This window comes from Dasypus novemcinctus, chromosome 14, assembly GCF_030445035.2.
Source record: "Dasypus novemcinctus isolate mDasNov1 chromosome 14, mDasNov1.1.hap2, whole genome shotgun sequence".
Taxonomy (NCBI): Eukaryota; Metazoa; Chordata; class Mammalia; order Cingulata; family Dasypodidae; genus Dasypus; species Dasypus novemcinctus.
The window spans coordinates 59,508,091-59,532,037 of NC_080686.1; the positions used below are offsets into that span (position 1 = coordinate 59,508,091).

The window sequence follows — 23,947 nt, forward strand, 5'->3', positions numbered from 1 at the left end:
CTTTTCAGGTTCTTATGGGCCATTTGTATATTCTCTTTGGAGAAATGTCTATATAGATCCTTTTCTCATTTTTTAATTGGATTGTTTGAAGTTTTGGTCTGGAAGGATTTGGAGCTATACCTCAAAGATAAGAAAGATGGCTTGAAAGAGCAATTTTAAAACTTATTTTGATGAACTGTATTAGCAGATACAAAAACTGAATCAACAATGGATGAATATAAACTTGAATTCCAAATGTTTCTAGTAATGCAAGAAACATCTGGAAATTAGGAGGAAAATTTTGACCAGAGTAACATTTTCTCCTTTAGTGCCAGAATTATGATAGTTTTCTTTTTCTTGTGGCAGTAAAAACATGGCCCTAAATTTTTTTCAGCATGTTTCTTCATGGGAATGCAAACATTTCCCCAGTTTTCTACAGATTTCCTTCACAGTATTCTACTACCAATGCAGGCAACTGCTTGGGACCTCGGTATTTGGGTGGGAAGAGAATAGGCCCAGTGCCAATCAGTGCCAAACCTAGAGGTGGGTGTAACTGGACAAGGTTTCCTCCAGATGTGTGGGCACTCTGGCCCATAGCCTTTTCAGCCCTCAGAGGTTCCGTTTTCTCTTCTTCCAGGTGTGTTCACTTCTTGGTTGTGAGACACTGTTAATGTCTTTTAGAGTTTGAGGTATTTTGCAACTATAAAGATTATCTAAATTATCAAAATAAATTCCATGGCATGTTTTCAGGGAGATTATTAGTAAATTATTATTTTATTATTATTAAATTATTTTTTGCCAAAAGAAACATTACATTCACATCAAAAGCAAATAAACCAAAACTGCTCATATGTAAATGAAGATCAGTGAAAGTCAAATGTCAATATATAGGGACTTTCTTTTTAAAAATACTTTTGGTACATTTCAACTTTCAAGGTAACCTAGTGGCTTCTTTTCTCAAGTCCTCACACAGGTATTCAGGAATACCAGGTTGGTGTGGCCAAGATCCCAACAGCCTGTATTACAGTAGAAGATGCAGAAATGATGTCAAGAATGGCTTCTCGTGGTACCAAGATTGTCATTCAGTTGAAAATGGGGGCAAAGAACTACCCAGAGGCTGAATCCTACAACACTGTAGCAGAGATCATTGGGAGCAAGTATCCAGAGCAGGTGGGTAAAGGAAGGGATGGGCTGTCTCGGAAGAGGTTGTTTGGGTCAAATTTCAGTTTTCAAAGATAGTTTGGGAAAGGGAGAACATGCGCCTGCAGAGATGGTCCTCATAGAGCCACGATAGCCAGAATCTTCATGTATGTTTTTTCCCATCAAAACTTACTAAATTGACAAGGGCAAAACTAATTGAAGGTCAGAACGGTATACATGATGTGGGAATCCACTCTCTGAATACTTGAAATCTGTTTCTGTATATATGTTTTGTGTTTACTTCATTTGGAGCCAGCTTGGCATTTGCAATCATATTAATGGCTAATAGTTACTTTGTTTATTATGTGAATTGTCTCATTTAATCCTCACAAAGCTCTGTCAAGTGGTATCTATTTTGTTCATTTTACAGATAAGGAGACTAACTTAGATGAAAAGTCATTTGCCCAATATCCATACAGTTATTACGTGGTTAAGAAGGGACTTATTACAGGACTTTGTGACTATTAAACCAAGCTTTAAACCACAGTTGAGGTGCAGTTTCATGAAAATTATTTTTTTCTTGCTTGGCAAAGGCAGAAGATCAAATAGACCTAGAGGCAATTCCAAACTCTGTAACTTATTAGCTGAGTTTTAAAGAACTTGGGCAAGTTACCATCTGAGTCTTAGTGATTGTTTCTGCAGAGAAAGGGATGCTGTATGTAACAGAATTATTGTGAGGGCTAGATTAGATAGTGCACATGAAATAGTCTAATTCAGTGTTTGACACATTACTGAATGTAAGTTTCCTTAATTTGATATGAAGTGTGAAGAAACAGTTTATGTAAAGTTTTGGGTGGAAATCTCTTTCATTAGTAGTTCTTGACATTCTGAAAATAGAACTTAAAAAGAAATTTCCAAGACTTGTATTTTGTTTGAGACATTGGTGAGAATAACGAAAAAGTGAGTAGTAATGGAGTTGCCTCCCCAAAATGAAACTTTCATTACATGCTCAACTCAGGACCTCTCTCCAACTTGAGAGCTGTGCCATAGTAAAGATATGTTTTAAGTTTAAGATCCTCTTATCTCTTCCCAAATCACCCAGAGCATGTATCAACCCTGGGGTTGTGGCCCAGGGATAATAGAAAAGCAAGATCTCAGTAGGACTATTGAAAGTCAAGTTGCTGTAGAGAAACTCTGGTTTCAAATGCTGTGGAAACAAAGAACCCAGCCCCTTTTGCCCCCATAGGAAACTGATAACAGAAAAGCTACATTCCAGACATTGAATAGACACTCATTAAAGTGTAAAGTGTATTTTCCCTAGCTAGTGGTTCTAGGATAAAGTTTTGTTATTTTAAGGTTGCTAGTCCAACACATGAGGGTTTAGGGTTTTGGGTTATCGGTTGTTGGGATGAGCAAGCTGGTTCCAGCCATATGAAGGTGGGTAACTGGCAACGGTGAGAAGTTATTGGGATGCTTAGTCTGAAGCAAAGCCAGGAGGGTGTCAGCGCCTGAGGCTGAACCAATGTTCTACAGCAGACAGAGTGCTGAGGGCCACGGACACCCTCTGGCTGGGAGAGCTCAAGCGATTTTATTTTTTTAATTAAATCATCTTCATTAAGGTATAATATACATAGAATAAATTTTCAAATTATAAGTGTACAATTGTATGAATTTTGAAAAATGTGACCACCATGACAAATGTAATGTAGAACACTTCCATCATCCCCAAATTTCTCTTGTATCCCTTGTTTAATTTCTTCCTCCACGCCCTGGCCCCTGGCAACACCTGATCTGCATTCTACAATATGGTTTTATGCTTTCTAAAATTTCACATAAGTATCATATGTGGTCTTTTGTGCTTGGCTTCTTTCACTCGGTATAATTGTTTTTTTGTAAATGTTTTTATTGGAGAAGTTGTAGATTTACAGAAAATCATACGGAAAATACAGAGTTCCTCTATCACCATGCATTAGTGTGATACATTGGTCACAACTGATGAAAGAACAGTTTTATGACTTAGGCAGAGGGGAGGAAGTTGGCCTAATGTTCAGGCAGTGGCTGATAGACACTCTTCAGAGATAACAGCCTTACCATCTGATTATGGATGCATTGTACCTTAGTAAAAGCAAAGTAGTTAACATGTAAAGAATCATTCTATTTTGGCCCAGCAACCATTGACATGGTATGGTGAATTTCAGCTTTGGAAAAGTGCATATGTCATTAATGTAGTATTAATACATATGTCAAAACCCTGTTGCATAACCCATCCATAATCCTGGGCTGAATTAAACACAGGCATTAAAAAATCCCAATAATATAAACATTTTATTGGGTTTCAATATGTTAAAATGGCAAGATAGGGATATTATACACTTAAGTCCTACCCTTTTCCTGAAGAAGGCATGTTTTGGCTCCTCCCAACCAAAAACCCTGTCTCCCTCTGATCTCAAGAAAAAAACTGTGCCCTCTGTGATTTGGACATATTATGCAGGATTCAACAGACCTTGAACCCACTGAGGAAATGCATTTCATTGGAGGAAAGCTGTGCCCTGGGAGCTCTGACATTAGGTCTCTGAACTCCTTTCTCCCAGAATGCTTCATTCCTGGGACAGTGGGGAATCTTTGAGGCCCATCCATGGTTGAAAATGAGAACTCTTAGACCTCTGAACACATACTCCCTAGCCGTAAGACAGCAATTTCTATCCTACTTCATTAAGGAGCTAATTTGTACTTGAAAATTCAAGGAAAACTTGTTGCCATCCATGAATAGTTTATATATTTTTATTAAATCAAGAGAGGTTACACTTCAAATATTCTTAGACCAGAGCCAGAGACAGAGAGATGGGATCTTAGAGATCTAGTACCAAAATGAGGAAACTAAACCCAGGAGTGACTTGTCCAAAGGGACATGTCAAATGTGCGATGGGAACACATCTGGAACAAGATTCCAGAGATTTTCCCAAAAGAGATTCTGTTAGACTTGTGCTACTTAGTGTCTAAATTTAAGGGATGTAGGTTGATGACAGTTCAGGATAATGGCAATGCCATTCCTTCCAAGTCATTACGTAGGAGAAATTGAGTCTTTCTCCTCTGCTTTTCCTCCTGACATCTCTTACCTAGGCACAAAGCACTCTGATATATACTATCCCTTGTTGTTTCAGAGTTTCCCCAGTGCATTCATGAGGGGTATCACCTGCAAAACCCATCTGTGCTTGGTCCTTTCCTTCTACTCATCCCTCCTTATCCCAAATATTTCTTGGATCTCATTCTTCTTTAGCTCCTTGTCACTTTGGAAGAAGCTTCTGATGAGTGCATCCCTTCTGTGGCTTCAGTGACTTTAGGATACCCTGTTGCCCTGTCCCTCGTCCTATCAAACAGGTAATCAGGTATTTTCATTTTAGGATAGAACTACAAGCAAAGCCAAAATAGATCTAATAGCATTTATATAATTTAAAGAAATCATTTTATTTTGAAATAATTTTAGCTTCACAAGTAGTCGCAAAAAATAGTACAGAGACTTTGGGTGTACCCTTTGCCCTGCTTCTCTCAAAAACACCTTATAAGCATAGTTTATTAATCCAGTGAGGAAACCATGGAGAAGTACTCCTGAGAGAAAGCCGTTTTCTTGTAAAGAAGGGGCTGCCGCATGGGCATCCTATGTGTAGTGCCCATTGCAGGGTGAACCCTGACATGGCTTTAGTCCAAATGATAGTTCTTTCCTGGGCTTAATTTATGACCCTTCCATGGTTTTCCACTTTAACAAACAAATAAACAAATAAACCAGCAAACAAACAAGGAAAGAAGGTAGTACTCAAATTGACCTGACCAGAGGGCAAATTGACTTTAAATTAGCAGTTTATTGAACCTTTAGGAGAGACTGTATCACTGATTAGCATATTCTCTAATGCTGGCTCTTGGGAACTACAAGTGATTTTCTAGGCCTTTGCTCAGTCAATGCAATATTTTTAAAATGTTAATATATTCAAGACTTCTTCTAAGTGGATTGTGTGAAAAAAAGTCTTGGATTTTTTTTTTTTTTTTTTTTTTGGCTGATAATATTTAAACCATTTTGATCAAGGCTTGATGACAGAAATTTTTTTTTTTTACACATGGTCTTTTCCTGTAGCAGTTATTTTCATGGATTCAGAGAACAATTTCAGTTTCACATCCCAGTACCATTTCAAATAAAATACAGTACTACACAGGCAATTAAGGAACAGAAATGAAAGCTATATTTGCTAACTAGATTGAGAAAGGACATGTCACTTTTCCTTTTTCTTAGTGTGGTTTCCCAGCAGTGGCTGTATTGACATTTTAGACTGGATAATTTTTTATTTTGGGGGGCTTTTTTGCACATTGTAGGATATTTAGTAGCATCCTTGTCCTCAAACCTCTAACCACTAGATGCCAGTAGCACACATTCCCCCTACCCCTTTGCAATCATGATCATCAAAAATCTCTCTAATCATTGGATATTGTCCCCTGGGGAGCACAATTCACCCCCAGTTGAAAACCATTGGTATGAATAATGAAAGGACTGGGTGGGTGTCGTGAGGCCTGTGTTCTGGTTTTGCTTCTGCCAATAAGTGAACTGAGTGACTTTCGGCCACTTAATCCTCCCTCTATAGAATGAGGGTCTTTGTCTGGAAAAGCTGTAAGGTCATTTCCAGCTCTCAAACCCCATTATGGAAAAAATCCTTGGAGATGAAATTTATTATCAGGATGATGGTGCACTGTGCATACTGTGAGATGTTAACAAGACAATTTAAACTCTTTCTAGAGTTGGAACAAAGTATTATTTCACAGATTATGGGTATTGGTAGGTTTTTTTTAAAAAAAATCTGTGTTCAAATGCAGTTAGGAACCCTCTGATTCAAAAAGTTTAACAGTCTCCTTTTTGTGGCACATCTTAATCCTTTCATGTGCAATGTGCACTGGAAATCTTTAGAAGAGGCTTTTCATGATTCCCTAAACTTTTTTTTTAACTTTATTTTTAAAGAAGTTTTCGAATACAGAAAAGTTACATTGAAAATATAGGGGATTCCTATATACCCCTTCCACTCCCCCTCTCACATGTTCCCCTATTAATAATGTCTTATATTAGTGTGGAACATTTGTTACAACTGATGAACAGATATTGAAGCATTGCTACTAACCATGGTCTATAGTTTACATTATGGTCTACACTTTGCACTGTAAAATTTTATAGGTTTTGACAAAATGTATAATGGCTTGATTCTGTCATTGCAATACCATGCAGAACAATTCCAATGCCCTAAAAATGCCCTGTTTTCTACCTATTTTCTTCCTCCTCTCCTCAGAACTCTGGTAACCACTATCTTCATATCAAAGTTACAAGTTCTTCCATTACTACAATAATAATAAGTCTGCTTTGGTCCATGGTTACATTACTCCCTTCTGCTTGTTCATTCCTCAATCTTGAGATTTGGGGATGGCAATGTCTGCTCTGCTTCAGATTGAGAGGGGGCTTAGATGTTATGAGGCAGATGGAAGGAACTGTTTTGCTTGCAGTTATTGATATTCTTTGCTTTTTGGGAAGGGGGTTGTCCATCATCAGCATTTTGCTAGCTGTCATTGGTGAGTCCAGTGAACTGGAGGGTAGGTATTGGCTGCAACTCCGCTGAGATTCAGGGCTCAACTGGCATATGATCACTTTTGAGAAACAGTAGGATAAATGTATAATATACACTGCGTGGGTGATGTTTTTATGCCTTTTATTATATTCATATTTTTTTCATTATTCATTCATTAATTCAAGACCCATTTATTATTCACTATGTGCCAGACACAAAGGTTATAGCAATAGCATTGGGTGGGCAATATAATACTGTTGTTGAAACACCATTAGTAGAATCAGCACCTTGGTGTTTTAGTTTGCTGAAAGCTGCTAGGAACAATATACCAGAAATGGGTTGGCTTTTATAATGGGAATTTATTAGGTTTAAGCTTACAGTTCTGAGGCTGTGAAAATGTCCAATTCAAGGCATCCTCAGAGATGCTATCTCACCAAAGTTCTGCTGCCTACAGTCCTGATCTCTGGCCACATGGCAGGACACAATGGTGGTTCTGCTAGTCTACATCTCCACCTTCTCCTCCAAGCTTAATTTTCTCCCCAGGCTTAGCTGTGGACAATCAGGCATATGGTTTATTCCTCTCCTTTTCCCTTGAGGTCTCTCTCTCAGTCTCTCAGGGTTTCTCTTTCTCTCCTGCTTTTTCATGTATGTCTGCTGCTTTTAGTGCTCCATTTATAAAAAACGCGAGAAAGAGGTCCAAGACCCACCCTGGTCTTGCCTCACTGAAACAATCCAATCAAAGGTCCCCCAGCTGAATCCAAAGGGCCCCACACCCATAGGAATGGATTAGCTCTAAGAACATGGTCTTTTCTAAGATCCACAAAAGCTTCAAACTGTCACACTGGGTTTAAATCCTGCCTCTTCCATTTTATTGGCAGATTATTTTACTTTTCTGAGTTTCAGTGAGTATTTGCCTTCTGGGCAGAGGAGAGAACTTGCACAAGAGCAAGGAGTTGAGAACTGGATGGGGGTGGTGGGAAAACATTAGGAAGGACATCAGTGAGGGCCTGGCACGCCATGTAAAGGGTTGGGACTTTGTCCTGTAGACAGCAGGAGACACTGAAAGGTTTTGAATAGTTAATTTGCACTTTAGATCACTCTGGCCACTGTATACATTTAAGAGGCCCAAAACTTGAAATTCAGCCAGGAGATAATAAGGAATTAAAAGAGTGCTGGAAAATAGGGGAGGAATCAGGAATTGTTTAGGAAATAGAATTGGCAATAATTATTAAAGATCGAATATAGGGGAAAGAAAGAGGGAGAAGAAAAGTTTGTGTGACTAGGAGAGTTCATTCATTCTACAGAAATTTATTGAGCTCCTATTATATGAAGGGTGCATCCAATTGTGCTCACAGGACTTGGAGTCCTGTAGTATAAACAGACAATTAAACAAACTGCAGTAGAAGGTGGTGGTGGAAGGGTCAACCACTCTGGTCACTGGGACCAGGGAAGGCTTTCTAGGGAGATTCAGCTTATTCCTATACCATGAGTAGGAATTAGCTGTGCTGAGGGGTTATAGAGATGGACTTAGGATGGGAAGAGTCCAAGCAGAGGCAATAGTATTTGTGAAAACCCAAACAGTAGTGTTACTCTTTTCTTAAGTAATGTGATGTGACTTCCTATAATTTCCAAATCTATTTTATAATAAACTTTATTTTCATAGTTATGCTATAAAAACAACTTAAAGAATAAACCATGGCCTATTTCATGTATATGTGTTTTTAAAAATAAGTTATTGAAAAGCTCAGCAATCCCTGTGGAACTGCCTTACAGTTGATGCTGTCAAGACTCCTGTTGAAGGAATAAACAGAACCTGATTGACCTGGTGGGCGAACTCATTCCATACATAATTGAATAGTTAGAGGCTGCTCAACACATGCCGTTTTCCCTTTCATCTGATTGTGTAGTCTGATGATTTATAAAAACCTTCTTAATGGGTACAGCAAGTTATTCTGCCTGGGTGGGAGCCTTTTTACTAACTTAAGCAGCTGTTTAAACTTTCATAAGGAAAGTAATTATTAAATCTTTCATGAACACATTGGTTAGAACATTTGTTCACATCTCAACCTTGAGTTGGAAAGTTTTTTGGGGCGGGGTTAAAAGTTTTAAGCTGATAAATTTCCTTTTTTTTCTTATTACGTGTTTTTATGACTTTGAATCAGCCAACCTAAATTATGGAAGAAAAAAATACACGTATGGCAAGCATGAGACATTTCATTGTTTATTTTTCAAATTTCTAAAATGCATGCAAAGCTGTGCATGCCTCTGGGCTCATAGAGACAGTAAAATGAAATAGCTCAAGCCAGACAGACTGTTTTCGATAGATAGCCATCCAGATAGGCAAGGTAAGCCTTGGGAATTACTCTTTCCTGGATTTAATAAATCATCTTAGTGTGCCACAATGGGACTTGCATATGAGTGGATGTGATCTTTCATAGGTTCAAACACCTTACCTTCATTAATAATGGACCCATTTGATAAATAATTGTAACCACAAGATGAATAATAATACTATATGATGGGCAATATTCTAGATGCTTGTCATTCACTATCTCCTTTAATCTTCACCATGACCTTGTCAAATAAGCAATGCTGTTTCCCCATGGTACAGATAAAGAAACTGATGGGTAGAGAACTCATAAAGTTCACAAAGCTTCAAAGTGGCAGAGCTGCATTTAAACTCAAGTCTGTCCTATTCCAGAACTGTACAATTCATTATCCTCTTACTTGGTATCCTAAAATGCCACTACCTGAAGAGTTTCCTATTTTGCCTAGATGCTGACTGTTATCAGCATCATAATGAATAGCAACAAAAGCTTGTTGAACTCTGTGCAGGACTCTATTTTACAAGCTTCGAAAATACTGAGTCAGAGAAAAGGGAAGATAAAGGAGCCCTTGCTAGTGGCTGTAAGTAAAGTGGTAAGTAAATTCTGGAACTCAGACTCCACTAGCGCTAATGCAGGGCTTGCAGCACCAAATCCCAGCTGCCCACTTAATCCTCACAACAGGACTTATTATTATGATTACCACTTTAACTATGTGGATGGTGAGACTCAGAGGGGTTAATCACTTGCCTAAAGCCAAACACAGCTAATAAGTAAGAGATAAGATTCAAAGTTAATTCCTCTCTATCTTGCTGTAGTTACTGCCCTACAATTTTATATAGCATAAAATAAATGCTTTAAGGATGTCTTGAAATGCAATTCAAAGAGTAAAAGCATTGAAACGAAAAATTGCAATATATTGCAATAAGAGCAATTTTGCTGGTTTTAAAATATATCCATAAATTATTTGATCTCCTTTTAAAAGATGGAGCCCAGTGTGGGTTGTACTTAGTGAATTTTTTCTAATGAGTATGAAACGGCAGAAGGTGATGGCGTGTGATGTCGGAGATCAGGGAATAAAAAGCAGTATGTCGTCCTCCATACTCTTTCTCTTGGATCAATCACTCTGAGAGAAGCCAGCTTCCATGTAGTCAGGATACTGAAGCCACCCTACGGGGATGTGAACGTGGTGAGGAACCGAGACCTTCTGCTTTCAGCCAGCACGAATTTGTTATATGTGAGAATCATCTTGCAGATGAATTCAGTAGCTCCAATTATATGTTCAGATGACTGCAACCCCGGACAACATCTTGACTCTGCAGCCCTGTAAGAGACCCTGAGCTAAGCTACTCCCAAATTCTTGATCCACAAAATTGCTTGACCTAATAAATGTTTATTGTTTGAAGCCATTAAGTGTTGGGGTACTTTGTTATGCAGCAAGGAATAACTAATACAGCAATCAAGGAGCACATGATACACAGAAAGGAATAACTGTGTCTGGGCTGTCAGGAAAACTGGGTCCTGAAAGATAAAAGCTGAGCAGTAATTTAATAGCTAGAGAATGAATTTATGGGAAGTGTTCTGGGTAAAGAGAAGACTGTGTGCGAAAAAGCATGGCAATGTGCCACAGCAAGGCTCATTTAAGGACAAGGCAGAAGCCCACAGCTCAAAAATCATAGCATTTTGGGACCTTTTATGGTAGGGGACTCCCACTAAGAACTTATTATATTGTATCATAATGTAACAACTGATATTTCTAAGAGTGATTTCAAGTCTTCAAGAAGTTAAATTCCATGTGGGCTATTTAAGAAAATAGCAAAGCAATTAAAACACTGTTTGAAATATTTACTTCAAAAATTAAAAAGAGAAAGTACTGTATAAATCCTTAGTTAAGTCTAACCTATCCAGAACAGCCACCTCTGTGAGTTGTTACTTCACTAAACTGTATTTTGAAAACTTTAACTTTAAATGTAGGACCAAGAAGCAGCTAAAGACGAACCTGTCAAACTTGCACCACCTAACCCAATAATTATAATCCATGCTTAGTGGCAATGTGCCAAATGTGTTCATCAATTGCAATGAATATACCCCACTAATGAAAGAAGTTGTTAATGTGGGGAGTGGGGCATATGGGAATCCCTTATAGTTTTTTGCATAACATTTTGTGTAACCTAAGTATCTTTAAATATATATATATATATGTTGTTTGTTTGTTTTTTAAAGAACCTGGATTTTCCCAAGGATTTCACTCCATCAGTTCTGCCACAACAGTCAGATAGCATTAACATTTTAACCAATTATGTGTTTTGCTTGGCATCATGCTAACTAACTGAATTTTTAAAAAGAGAAGTGCCCAAATTGACTTATTATTCTACGCCATACCTTGTTCATTCACTATTTATTGAGTGCTACCCATGTGTTACCCAGTGTGATAGACCCATTAACCAAACATTTATATTTGTGTTGCAAAAATCCCTCTGCATTCCGTTTTCAACTGTACCATTCCTGGTAGAAAGACTATGTTTATTGTTTAAATTGTTTTTTTTTTTAATAAAAAATTAATACCTGATCATTCAAAAAATAGAGAAAAATAAAAAGAATTTTTTCTCAGAAACACATTAACTCAAAGATATTGCTGTTAAATTTTTGCTGCGTTTCCTTCACAGTCTTTTCATCTATGAAAATTATCATATAGATTTCAATTTTATAGATACTGTCAGATCCTATTTTTATTTACATCAGGCAAATGTCCCACAAAATACAAATTTTAATATCTTTAAGTTATTCTAACAAATGGACATTCTGTAATTTACTTAATCTGTTATTGTTTTGTCATACATTAATCTTCAGTACAAATGTCAACATTTAAAATAAATATGTAGCTGGCATATTTTGAAGTTGTCTTTTGACCTGTTTATGGACTTTGTCATAATGGGTTAATTTTAAATAACAATCAGTGGAAAGCTTAAGAAGAAGTTTAACATGATCTGTCTCCTCCCTGCCAAAAGATCTGCTTTTGGGAAGTTCTAAGATGACCATGGTGCCATGTGCTGAATGTGCCATCCGAGTTATGCTGTTAGTTAAACACGAATGATTGGCCAAAGAACATTATTATTCTGTGTACAATCTTGACTCTTAATTTAAGGTTAAACTAACTTAATTTAATGTCATGTGTATTTTTAGCAGCAATTATGGGCAGTTAATACATGTTCTGCCTTAGTCATACCTCATCTCTTTGCAAAATTACAATATTTCATTCCAAATTTTATCTGACCATATTTGTAAGTGACGTTTTCTTCTATTTTCCCTCAGTTTTACATCAGAAGGCTTTCAAGTTTATATTATAAAAACCATGTATTTATTATCATAGTAAGTCTCTAAGAAGCCGGTCTGGTTATGAGGGTATAAGAATCATTGCAAATCAGGTTACTGAATCCAATCCATCTTTACATCCTTTAGAAGATGTTGTATGGACAATAGAGATGTCATCTTAATATTTCTGTTCTAATATCCCCCCTCTCCTTCTGTCTTGCATGCCCCATCCAACAAATATTCTTTAACTATGTCTCTATATAGAAATATGCCTCTATTGACTCTTTATTATAAAAAATCAATGTCTTCCCATTTCCTGTAAGATAATAGCTCAAACTCCTTAAATATGGTGTTCAAAGCCTTGCTTCCACAAGATGTTCTACTGATTGTTCCTTTTCCCAAAAGTGTGTTCCAGAAGCCGCAGATGATTCTTGGCCCCATGTGTTTGGTGTCACTTTCCTGTCTCTTGCCTTCTCCATACTGACCTCCTTTTCTATATTTACATGTTGAAATATTACCTGCTCTTTCTTTGGTAACTTATTCATTAATCAATTGAATAACGCAGCAGCATTCATTTATTTAATAAATATTTATTGAGAACTTTTTGCATGCCAGACTTTGTTCAAGGGTCAGCTCAAGTAACACTTTCCTCAAGAAGCCTTTCCTAACGACCTCAGCTAGGATGCAGTGTCTCTCTCTCTTTAACTTGCAGAGAGATCTTTTTAAGGTTCTTTTTTGCCACACATCACTGCCCTATTGCTGTGTATATAATAGGCACTCAAAACTCTTTCTTGAATTAAAGAAAAAAGTGAATGGATGGATGGATAAATTAAATAATGAATGAATAAAAAAAAATTGTGCCTTCTCTATCAAGAGAAGCTAATGACCAAAATAAAATGGTTAAACTGGAATATAAATTTAAGATTTTTATGGGTTTAATTATAAGACATTTTTATAGGACACATATTGAATAGGAATATTCTACTTTTGGAGCACCAGTAACTTACTTTAACATTCAAAAGAGCAAGTATATGAACCTGAGGGGTAAGAAGATAGCAGATGAATTAATTTTGAAAATCATTTATTTTGAAAAATAAATATGAACTAGGGACCTTGATTATTTCCTAATATAAGTGAGGCACCAGAACAATAATGATAACCATCAGCTTGCATTTACCATATGGCAGGGCTTTATTGTTCACTTTCTCAATCCCCCAAACAACTCTATGAATCAGGTTATTTTTATTCATCACATTGAGGGTGGAGAAGCTTAAAGAGTCAACCTGTCCATGCCCATAGGACTAATAAATATGAAGGATGGGCAAGATTAAACCTTAGTCATTCAGTCTCCAAAATCTCTCTGCTCTTCTTTATCTATGCATGATGTTAGAAATTGTGTGGGCTTTGACTAGAAATTGCTGCTCCTCTCTGTTGCCTCAAATGTTTGTTTTTGGTTTTTTTTTATAGTTGTTTCTGTACTTGTTCTATGAAAGATGACTAAGACTCCATGGTTGAATTTTGGTTTTTTTTAAAATTTTATTTTATTTTTTTTGTAGAAAACTGTTGAAGGCACAATGATGGCATTTCAAAAAATTGTGCTCTTTCTAGTGGTTAGAGGTTCCCTTTTGATCTGCACAGCATTCTGAAGCAGAGTAGGCTTAGCTCTCCTTCTGGAGACAATCTTTCTTTCAAAATATGAAGTTACTTTGATTTCTATTTTTCTATATTTAGGGCAGAGAAGGGGGAAAATGGCAGAGGGCCTCTTAAGAAATCAAGGCTTGAAAAAAGTGTTTTTGTTCACCTAGCATCCCTTCTTTTGGGAATGTCCCCTTTCCCTTCATTTGTGTTTCTGGCAGTCACCACTCCTCAAAACTGGAGTCTGGAGCAGAGACATGTGGGGACACAAGGAAGTTGGGACTGAATCATCCATAATAGTTCCTCAAGTAGATCAGGTTAGTGAGCCTCAGTTTTCTGCTCTGCAAAATGGGATTCATAGATTCACTAAATTGTTTGAAGATTTAGTGAAAACTTTGGCATAGAGTTGTTATTCAATGAATGTTAGTTACTACTCTGCTCTTTGAGATTAGAAGTCCAGGGGAAAATTATTTTTTTCCCCAAAAGAAGAAAAGGCAGAAGTAAATTATTTTTACTGAGAAGGCAGCAAATGCAAAATTGTTGAAAATAAGAAGAAGAAGAACATCTGGGTATTCAAATGATAAATTAGCCAAGGAATCAGATAAGCGCAAACTGTGAACAACGTACTACAGCCTTGTTGTAATACTGCTTGCTGTTAAAACCTACAAGACTTCATTTTAAAATATCAATGATGATAGGGGTAGTGGATATCACTGATAGTAGCACAATATTGTGAATGTAAGTAATATAACTGAATTGTACACTTGAATGTGGTTAAAATGGGAAAATGTTGAATTGTGTGTTTGTTACTACAATAAAAAGCCTAAAAAATCAATTATTTTAAAGAAACTCAGGCCTTTTTGGAGTGGGGAAGTAAGGGCTCTGAAGGAGGATGTAAAGGAAGAAAGACTGGTAGAAGTCTATAAAGGAGCCAGCCAGCCAGCCAGCCACTTGCCAAGACCCTCTTTTAGTGAATAGAGTTAAGGCAAGGTTCCAGCATGTTAATAAATGTTCACTATGGGTGGTGAAAACTTCAAAAGTGAAATAGTGAATGCTGGATTTTATAATGAGAACATGTCTGGGAAGCATCTGTGTCAAGGAAATCTAGGATCAAAACTTTAGTATATTCTATCTGATGAAAAGTTGTGGGTAAAATTAGGGTGCTACGGTGGAAGAAGAAAGGACACTGAGGACTGGAGGAACACAGATATGAGGTGGGGGTGTTTTGATCATGCACCTCTCTTTGTTCTTTGACATAGGAGCCTGGAGAAAGTATTAGAAGCCTTACGTGCAACCACATCCTATTTAAAATTACAACTTTTTATTATATTATTTCAAGCTTGACAGTTGCCATTTTACTAGCAACTGTACAAAAAGAAATAGGTTGTTTGGAACTTATACTGCATTTCCACATAGCGATAAGGCTGAAAATGACTTGTTTAATTCACCTTGTAGCATTAAATGTACTGGGACAAGGAATGAGAGTAAGAGGAAATCAGTATGAGAGGAACAGGATGATGAAGGAAGAAACTTTTCTCTATCATCTAGGGACTATGGACCCATTCTTGGCAAGAAGAAAAAAAAGGTGTTTTTGATGGCTTCTTTGTTTTGTCCTCTTCTTCTAATTCCTGGTACCTTTTCTTCCTGACTCCAAAAGTCTCTTGTTGCTGATAGCCTTTCTAAGGCTAAGTAGCTCGATTTCCCAAAGAGTTCAAGGCTCCAAAATTATCTGTCCCTTTCCCTTGTCCTTCTTCCATGTATATTAAGAACTCTTTAAAAAAATCTCAACTAGGATTAAACTAATTAATATTAAGATGGGAATGACTGATAGGTTCAAATATATTTTGATTTTGAAAAGAGGATCCTTGTTAAGCATATTTGAATTTCAGGCTGTGTGCAAGTGAAATGACAAACTTCAGATAGTGCAGAGGAACATTTTGGGGTAATCTTTGCTTGGAAGTCTGTCACTTAAATAACCTGCATTTTTATAGATTCATCTGAATTATAGAGCTTTAGAACTGGATAGGAGCTTTGAAATCTCTAGTGTTTTGCAGATGAGGAAATTGGTATGTGGAGATGGGAATAATTTACCTAAGGCTTCACAGGAGATTAAGGGAAAGCTTCCATTCACTGTGCTTCCCATTTTTCTACTCTTCTTTATCTATGCATTGTTTTCTACTCTAATCTCTCCAACTCCCATTCACCATCATCAACAAACTTATATGTCTGCATTCTAATGTTAAGAAGAATCTTTGGGCGGCTGAGTGAACTTCCCGGTTACTAGCTCCTGGAGGGAATCGGCTGGGAGGCGTCGGAGACTCCTTGGGACTGGGCTGTTTCGGGATTTTTCCTGGTCCCAAGGTGTTTAGACATCGATTTGGAGGGAAGGTAACAGAGAGGATCCATCCGTGAAATATACACGGAGATCCCAGCTACGTGTGGAGGATTCCCTCCTTGGGTAGGCAGAGCCGAGGCAGCTAGCACCGCGCCGAGCCCCGGCGGGCGGCGGCCAGGGTAGCCTAGCTGGGCCGCGGTGGGCAGCGGGCGGGGGATCCGAGCCACGCTGCGGTGGGCGGCGGGCAGGAGAGCCGAGCCGAGCGGCGCTGCGCCGCAGCGGGCAAGGGAGCCGAGCCCAGCCGAGCTGGGCCGCGGTAGGCGGCGGGCGGGAGAGCCGAGCTGCGCTGTGCAGCGGCGGGCGGCGGGCAAGGGAGCCGAGCCCAGCCGAGCTGCGACGGGCGGCGGATGGCGGGCGGGAGAGCCGAGCTGCGCTGTGCCGCGGCGGGCGGCGGGCAAGGGAGCCGAGCCCAGCCGAGCTGCGGCGGGCGGCGGGCGGGGAAGCCGAGCCGGGCCGAGCCCAGCCGAGCTGCGGCGGGCGAGGGAGCCGAGCCCAGACGAGCTCGGCCGAGCCCAGCCGCGCCGCGCCGGGCGGGAGAGCCGAGCCGCGCTGCGCCGCGGCGGGCGGCGGGTGGGAAAGCCGAGCCCAGCCGAGCCCAGCCGAGCCGCGACGGGCGGGGGACCCGAGCCCAGCCGAGCCTAGCCAAGCCCAGGCAAGCCCAGCCGAGCCGCAGAGGAGGGCGGGGGACCGGAGCCAGCCGAGCCCAGCCGAGCCCAGCCGAGCCTGGCGGGAGGTTTCTGTTCTTTGTTTGTTTTTTTTTGTTTGTTTGTTTTTTGTTTTTTGTTTTATTTTTTATTTTATATTTGTTGTTGTTGTTGTTGTTTTAATCCTCTCTTTCCTGTCCCCAATATTCCTCTTATACTATTTTATCTTAACAATACAATAGGTCCTACAGGAAATACCTCACATTTGATGGGTTTCCTCACCCTCCACTGCCTCATTTTTCTGTGAATAGATTTAGCCTATCTACACTATCCCCTTTCCCCTACAACTTGATATCCTCCACCATCTGCTATCTCTCCTATATTCCATCTCCCTTTCTTTGATCCGCAAAGTGTCTAACTCTTAATTTCTAATACCTTTGTTTAGTTTTCCATCTGGTATTCGTCCCTGAAACTATTACCTTTCTTTTCTCTTTCCCTCTCTCACGGAAACAATAGCCTCCTAGTACGTACCACATTCCTCCCATATTCAGTCGTCTACCTCATTATAGGTACTTTCCTACTACTATAACTCTACACAATTTACATGATCTAACCTCCATCCTCCCAGAACTCATATTGTTGCTTTGTTAACATATATCACCAATACTACTTCACACTTTTTCCTCCCTTACACAATTGCCTTTCCCCAGCACTAATACTTTCCTTTAAAGTGAGCTTAACTAGCAATAAGAAATTGGAATAAGAAGAACAAAGTGACAAAGAGAAGATATAACACTTACGCAAAAACAACAGCTAATTAATCTCCAAGACTAGACAAAGAAGCTAAAGAACTGATTAAACCCGTCAAGAAAAAATGTTGACAAGACAGCAACAAAAATCTACAAACCAAACCAGTAATCAGGAAAACACGGCTGAATCCAATCAGGAAGGGGGACAGGACTTCGCACAAGCAATGAAAGATCTCAGATCATTTATCACCGACAAATTTGATGAAGTAATGAAAGAGGTTAACAGCATGAAGACAACACTTGGAGGGGAAATTGCAGACATGTGCAAAAAAGTAACAGATATGATGGAAATGAACACCACAATTCAAGAAATCAAAAATACACTTGCAGCAAATATCAGCAGACTAGAAGAGGCAGAGCAGAGAATTAGTGATGTGGAAGACAGTGCATTGGAAATCAAACAGATAGTAGAAGTGGTCAATAAAAAGGTAGAAAAAATCCAGATAGGACTTAGGGACCTGAATGATAACGCAAAACGCTCAAACATATGTATTATAGGCATTCCAGAAGGAGAAGAGAAGGGAAAGGGGTCAGAAGGAGTGTTGCAGGAAATAATGAATGAAAACTTCCCAAATCTACTGAAAGAGACAGATGTACATATCCAAGAAGCACAGCGCACTCCACTGGTCATAAACCCCAACAGGCCCACCCCAAGACATATACTTGTCAAATTATCCAATGCTCAAGACAAAGAAAAAATTCTAAAAGCAGCAAGAGAAAAGAAAACCATCACATACAAGGGAAACTCCATAAGATTAAGTGCTGATTTCTCATCTGAAATGATGGAGGCAAGAAGGCAGTGGTATGATATAGTCAAGGTACTAAAGGAAAAAAATTTCCAACCAAGAATACTCTATCCAGCTAAATTAGCATTCAAAAATGATGGAGAGTTCAAAATATTCACAGATAAACAGAAACTGAAAGAGTATATCAACAAGAAACCTCCCCTTCAAGAAATTCTTAAGGGAGTTCTGCAGGAAGAAAGGAAAAAACAGGACAATCAGAGATGGAGGAGAGTGTAAAAACAACAAGAAAGACAAAAATAGAAGGGGAAAATAAAATAATACAAACAAAATATAACAAACACAAATCCAACCAAAATATGGCTACCATAAATAACTCTCTAAACATAATAACACTGAATGTCAATGGACTAAACTCACCTATCAAAAGATTCAGACTGGGACACTGGATAAGGAAATATGACCCATCTATATGCTGTCTACAAGAGACACATCTTAGACCCAGAGACTCATGGAGGTTGAAAGTGAATGGCTGGAAAACAATCATACAAGCAAACAACAACCAAAAAAAGGCAGGAGTAGCTATATTAATATCAGACAAAATAGACTTTAAATGCGAAACAATTGTGAGAGACAAAGAAGGATACTATATTTTAGTGAAAGGGACAATCTGTCAAGAAGATCGAACAATCATAAATATTTATGCTCCTAACAAGGGCGCCTCTAAATATGTGAGGCAAACGCTGGAGCTGGCGGTAAGTATGAGCACAAAGAAGGGACAAAATGGGGGCAAGGGGTTACCTTTGGGTGGGGTTTTCTGGGTTTGAGGGGGGCTGGGGATGGGAAGAGGGGTAATATTGTCCAAGAAATAGGTGGGAGGGAGGGGCAACATACGAATATGGGAGAGTGTCAGAAGTTCGTTGAGAACTAAATGTTGAGTAAAACGTATCAAAGTATAAGTAGGAGGGTTACCTGGTTAGGACGCTCAGGGGGTATGGTCTGATGCGTGACGGACTCTGGAGGGAATAGTTGAAGGCTCATTTTGCCAAGGTGGGTTCTACCATTGGGTGGGGTGGACCCATATCCTGGGGAAGACTAATGCCATTGAATAGAGAGAACTGTATCTCTCGTGAGAAAGGACAGCTCCCAGGGTATTAGATTGGCAGGCATTGTGGGCCCTAAGGGGAGGGGAAAATGGATGTGGAATGGATGGAACAAAGGTAAATAAGGGGGCAAAAGAGGAACTATGTGAGAGTACATGAGGATGAATATAAAACAGCTAATATTACACCAAAAACATATAGGGGACGACAGACTAATAATGAAAACCATAAGACAAAACATAGGATAACTAAAAAATTTAGAAAACTGTACAGCCTAAAATATGGACCACATAGTAAGCACAAATGTCACCTTGTTTGAAAACTATAGTGTTGGAACCTGTACATCAGTTTCAGGAAATATGATATGAATAAGTTAAAAGATTATTGCTGTGCAAGGGGAAAGGTTTTATGGTGGATCTGGGGAAATACTATATATTGTATATATGAATTTCGGTGATCTAAGACTCTTCTGAAGCTGACTTTATGTTGGGATTCACTTTACGGGAAGTTTTGGATCACAGAGTGGTTCAACAATGGCAGCGGAGGAATACTGATATGGGATGTTATTGACAGGATATATATGGTTGACAGGGAGTTATACAGGGCATATGCCCAGGGTATATGGTAATGTCTATATATACTCATAGTGGAAACAAAAAAACAGCTGGGGGGGTACTGGGCTCCTGGCCGGGGGGTCACTGTTGTGGGCCCTGGGAGAGCAGCGGCAATCCTCCAGGTGCAACGGCAAGAACCAGGAAGGAAGGAGGGCCCAACAGTGGGCTCGTGATACTAATGGTTACACTTTTGAGCCTATACACCTGCAATAAGAACAAGGCCTAGAGTAGCATTGTGCCTGGGGGTTTCCTCCTGACAGCCTGCATGTTACTCAAATGTGGCCACTCTCACAGCCAAACTCAGCATGTAGATGCGATGCATTCCCCCCAGCGTGGGACATGACACCCGGGGATGAGCCTCCCTGGCACCGAGGGATCACTACCACATACCAGCTGAAGAAGCAACTAGAAAATGACCTTGAATTAAAGATTCAATGCAGAACAGCAGAATATACCTGTCTACATATAATGACATGACTTCGGGAAGCTGTTTGACCTAATGTAAGGGGGAAATGGAAAGGAGAAATGAGATTATAAGGCTGTGAGTCTCTAAAAAAGAGTCTGGAGGTTGTCAGAAGGAATACCCCTATGTACAACTGAACAGAGTCTAAGAGACAGATAAGGTAGATACAACCCCAGGTATTGGTTCTTTTGAGGGATAAAGAGACCCACGGGTTCTATGGTCATGGCAGAAGGGGTTCACTGCCATGACAGATAGCCCTTCTTTGGAGCTGGTGTTTCTGCGTGATGGAATTGGACTCAGAGGGGATCTCTTTTCACAAGACTTGCATGCTACTTTATTGGAATTGTAGTCGGTGCTGGGTTTAAGATATATGTAGGGGATTCGAATCTCTGGACTGATAATATGACACCCGGGCCCAGAGCCTCAACAGACTTCAGCTCCTACACTTTGATTTATTGGACTTACCCCACTCAGCTAACATGGAGTTGAAGAAGATCAACCACCACAACATGGAGCCTAGAGTGTCTACAACTGGAAGTGGGAGGAGTGCATCCAATACCCATATGGAATCTAAGCCCTCACTTGACATAGATGTGCAATGGACACAACCAATCCAATGTCCACAGAGAAAATGTGGAATGGGTGTGGGAACGGTAGCCATGGGGGCTGCTGGGTGTGGGGAACGGGAGGAAGAGATGAGATGTGGAGGCGTTTTCGGGACGTGGAGTTGTCCTGGATAGTGCTTCACGGACAATTACGGGACATTATAGATCCCCCCAGGGCCCACTGGATGGAACGTGAGAGAGTCTGGGCTATGATGTGGACCATTGACTATGGGGTGCAGTGATGCTCAGAGATGAACTTACCAGGTGCAATGGATGTGTCATGATGATGGGAGAGAGTGTTGCTGTGGGGGGAGTGGAGGGCGGGGGCGGTGGGGTTGAATGGGACCTCATATTTTTCATAATGTAATTTAAAAAAAAATAATAAATAAATAATTTTTAAAAAATTTAAAAAAAAAAAAAAAAAAAAAAAGAATCTTTATGATAATGTTCACTAAGAATTCATTCCAATTAGCAAAATTTGAATATGGACTCTGTACAAAATAATAATATATTAATGTTAAATTGATAGCTACATTTTGGTTATGTAAGAGAATGTTCTCATTCTTAGGAGGTTTCATGCTAAAAAGTATATATCTATGGAGAGAGAGAAAAATCAAATGTTAGTAATTGTGAATCTTGGTAAAAGATATATTGGTTTTCAGAATACTATTCATGCAATTTTTCTTTAGTTTTGACACTTTTTCAAAACAAGACATAAAAAAAATCCATCCATCTTATCCGATCATCCATCTATTTGTGGATATTTATTGAGCATATGAAGTATCAGGCATATGAAAGGTACTGGGTATATGAAGGTGAACAAGACACAGGCCCTACCCTGAGGTGTTTATATTCTATTAGAGGAGATCGGCATGAAAGCACAGTATTTGTGGTAAATATTGTAGATACATATGTTATAAGGAACTAGGAAAAAAAGAAGTGGTACTCAGCGTAGGGGAGAAAGACATCCTTGGGCAGGCTTCACCGAGGAGGTGATGCTCGAAATAATTCTTGTAGAATGAGTAGCAGTTCATCATGGGGACCCAGATAGAGAAAAGATTCCAAAGAAATATCAGAATTTGTGAGGGCATGGATGTTTTGCAGGGGTTGGGGTGCAGGCCAACATTTCGAGGATGGATTTGAGGAAGGGAATACTAGAGTCAGGGAGAACAATGAGAAATCTACTGCAGCAGTCTAGGCAAAAAATTGTGAGTCAATTGATTGAAGGCAGACAGTAGTGATAGCAAGGAAGAAATCAATTTAAAAGATGTGTGGTATTGGAAACCCATTGAATATGGAAGTAAAAGAGGCAACAGAATGGAATTAACATTGGTTGAACACCTACTATATGCTCAACATTTTGCTGGTGTTTATGTATGTTTATTTAAATTGAAAAACAATCCAACGAGATCAGTATTATCTCAGTTTTATAGCTGAGGAAATGAGGCTCAGAGAGGTTTACATAATTTGCCCAAGTCCATATAATAAATAAATGGTTTCATAATTAAGTATGTCTGGCTCGTTTATATGGCTACGAGTTTCTAAAAAAGAGTCTGGAGGCTGGCAGAAGGTTTGCCCTCATGCACAACTGAGCAGAGTCAGAGAGACAGATAAAGCAGATACAACCCCCAGATATTGGTTCCTTTGAGGGCTAAAGAGACCCATGGGAGTTATGGTCATGGCCGATGGGGTTAACTACCAGGGCAGATGGCCCCTCTTTGGAAATGGTGTTTATGTGTGATGAATCTGGACTCAGATGGGATCTCCCTTCATAAGACTTTCATGCTAATGTGCTGGAGGTGCAGTTAATGTTGGGGTTTAAGATATATTTAGGGGATTTGAATCTCTGGACTGACAATGTGATAGCCAGATCCTGAGCCTCAACAGACTCCAGCACCTACAATCTGATTTATTGGACTTACCACACTCAGCTAAGATGGAGGTGAAGAAGGACAACCACCACACCATGGAGCCTAGAGTGATTACAACTGAAAATGGGAGGATTGCATCCAGCATCCAGGTGGAATCTGAGCCTCCTCTTGACATAAAGGTGCAATGGACACAACCAATCCAGTGTCCACATAGAAGAGGTGGCATTGGATTGGGAAAAGTGGACATAATGGACAAAGGGTATGGGGAAAGGCAGGAAGAGATGAGAGGTGGAGGCGTCTTCGGGACATGGAGCTGCCCTGGATGGTGCTTCAGAGGTAATCACCGGACATTGTAAATCCTCACAGGGCCTACATGATGGAATAGAGGAGAGTATGGGCCATGATGTGAACCAATGTATATGAGGTGCAGAGGTGCCCAAAGATGTACTTACCAAATCCAATGGATGTGTCATGATGATGGGAACGAGTGTTGTTGGGGGGGGGGAGAGGGGGGGTGGGGGGGTGGGGTTGAATGGGACCTCACATATATATTTTTAATGTAATATTATTACAAAGTCAATAAAAAATTAAAAAATTAAAAAAAAAAAAAAAGTATGTCTGGCTCTAATCCTCATAAACTCAAAGCTTTCTGGCTTGGAATGTCTGAGTTAATAATGCCACCTTTTTAAAATAAAGGAATACAGAATGAATTCAGG

At 39.4% G+C, this 23,947-nt stretch overlaps 1 protein-coding gene across 1 annotated transcript in view; it reads left to right on the plus strand.

Annotated features, from left to right (window-relative positions):
- Positions 1 to 23,947, plus strand: part of CPQ (carboxypeptidase Q) — a 521,738-nt gene that overhangs the window by 229,326 nt on the left and 268,465 nt on the right. The window contains exon 4 of the mRNA XM_004474687.4: positions 942 to 1,149. Within this exon, the coding sequence (XP_004474744.1) occupies positions 942 to 1,149 (208 nt within the window). The remainder of the gene's footprint in view (positions 1 to 941; positions 1,150 to 23,947) is intronic.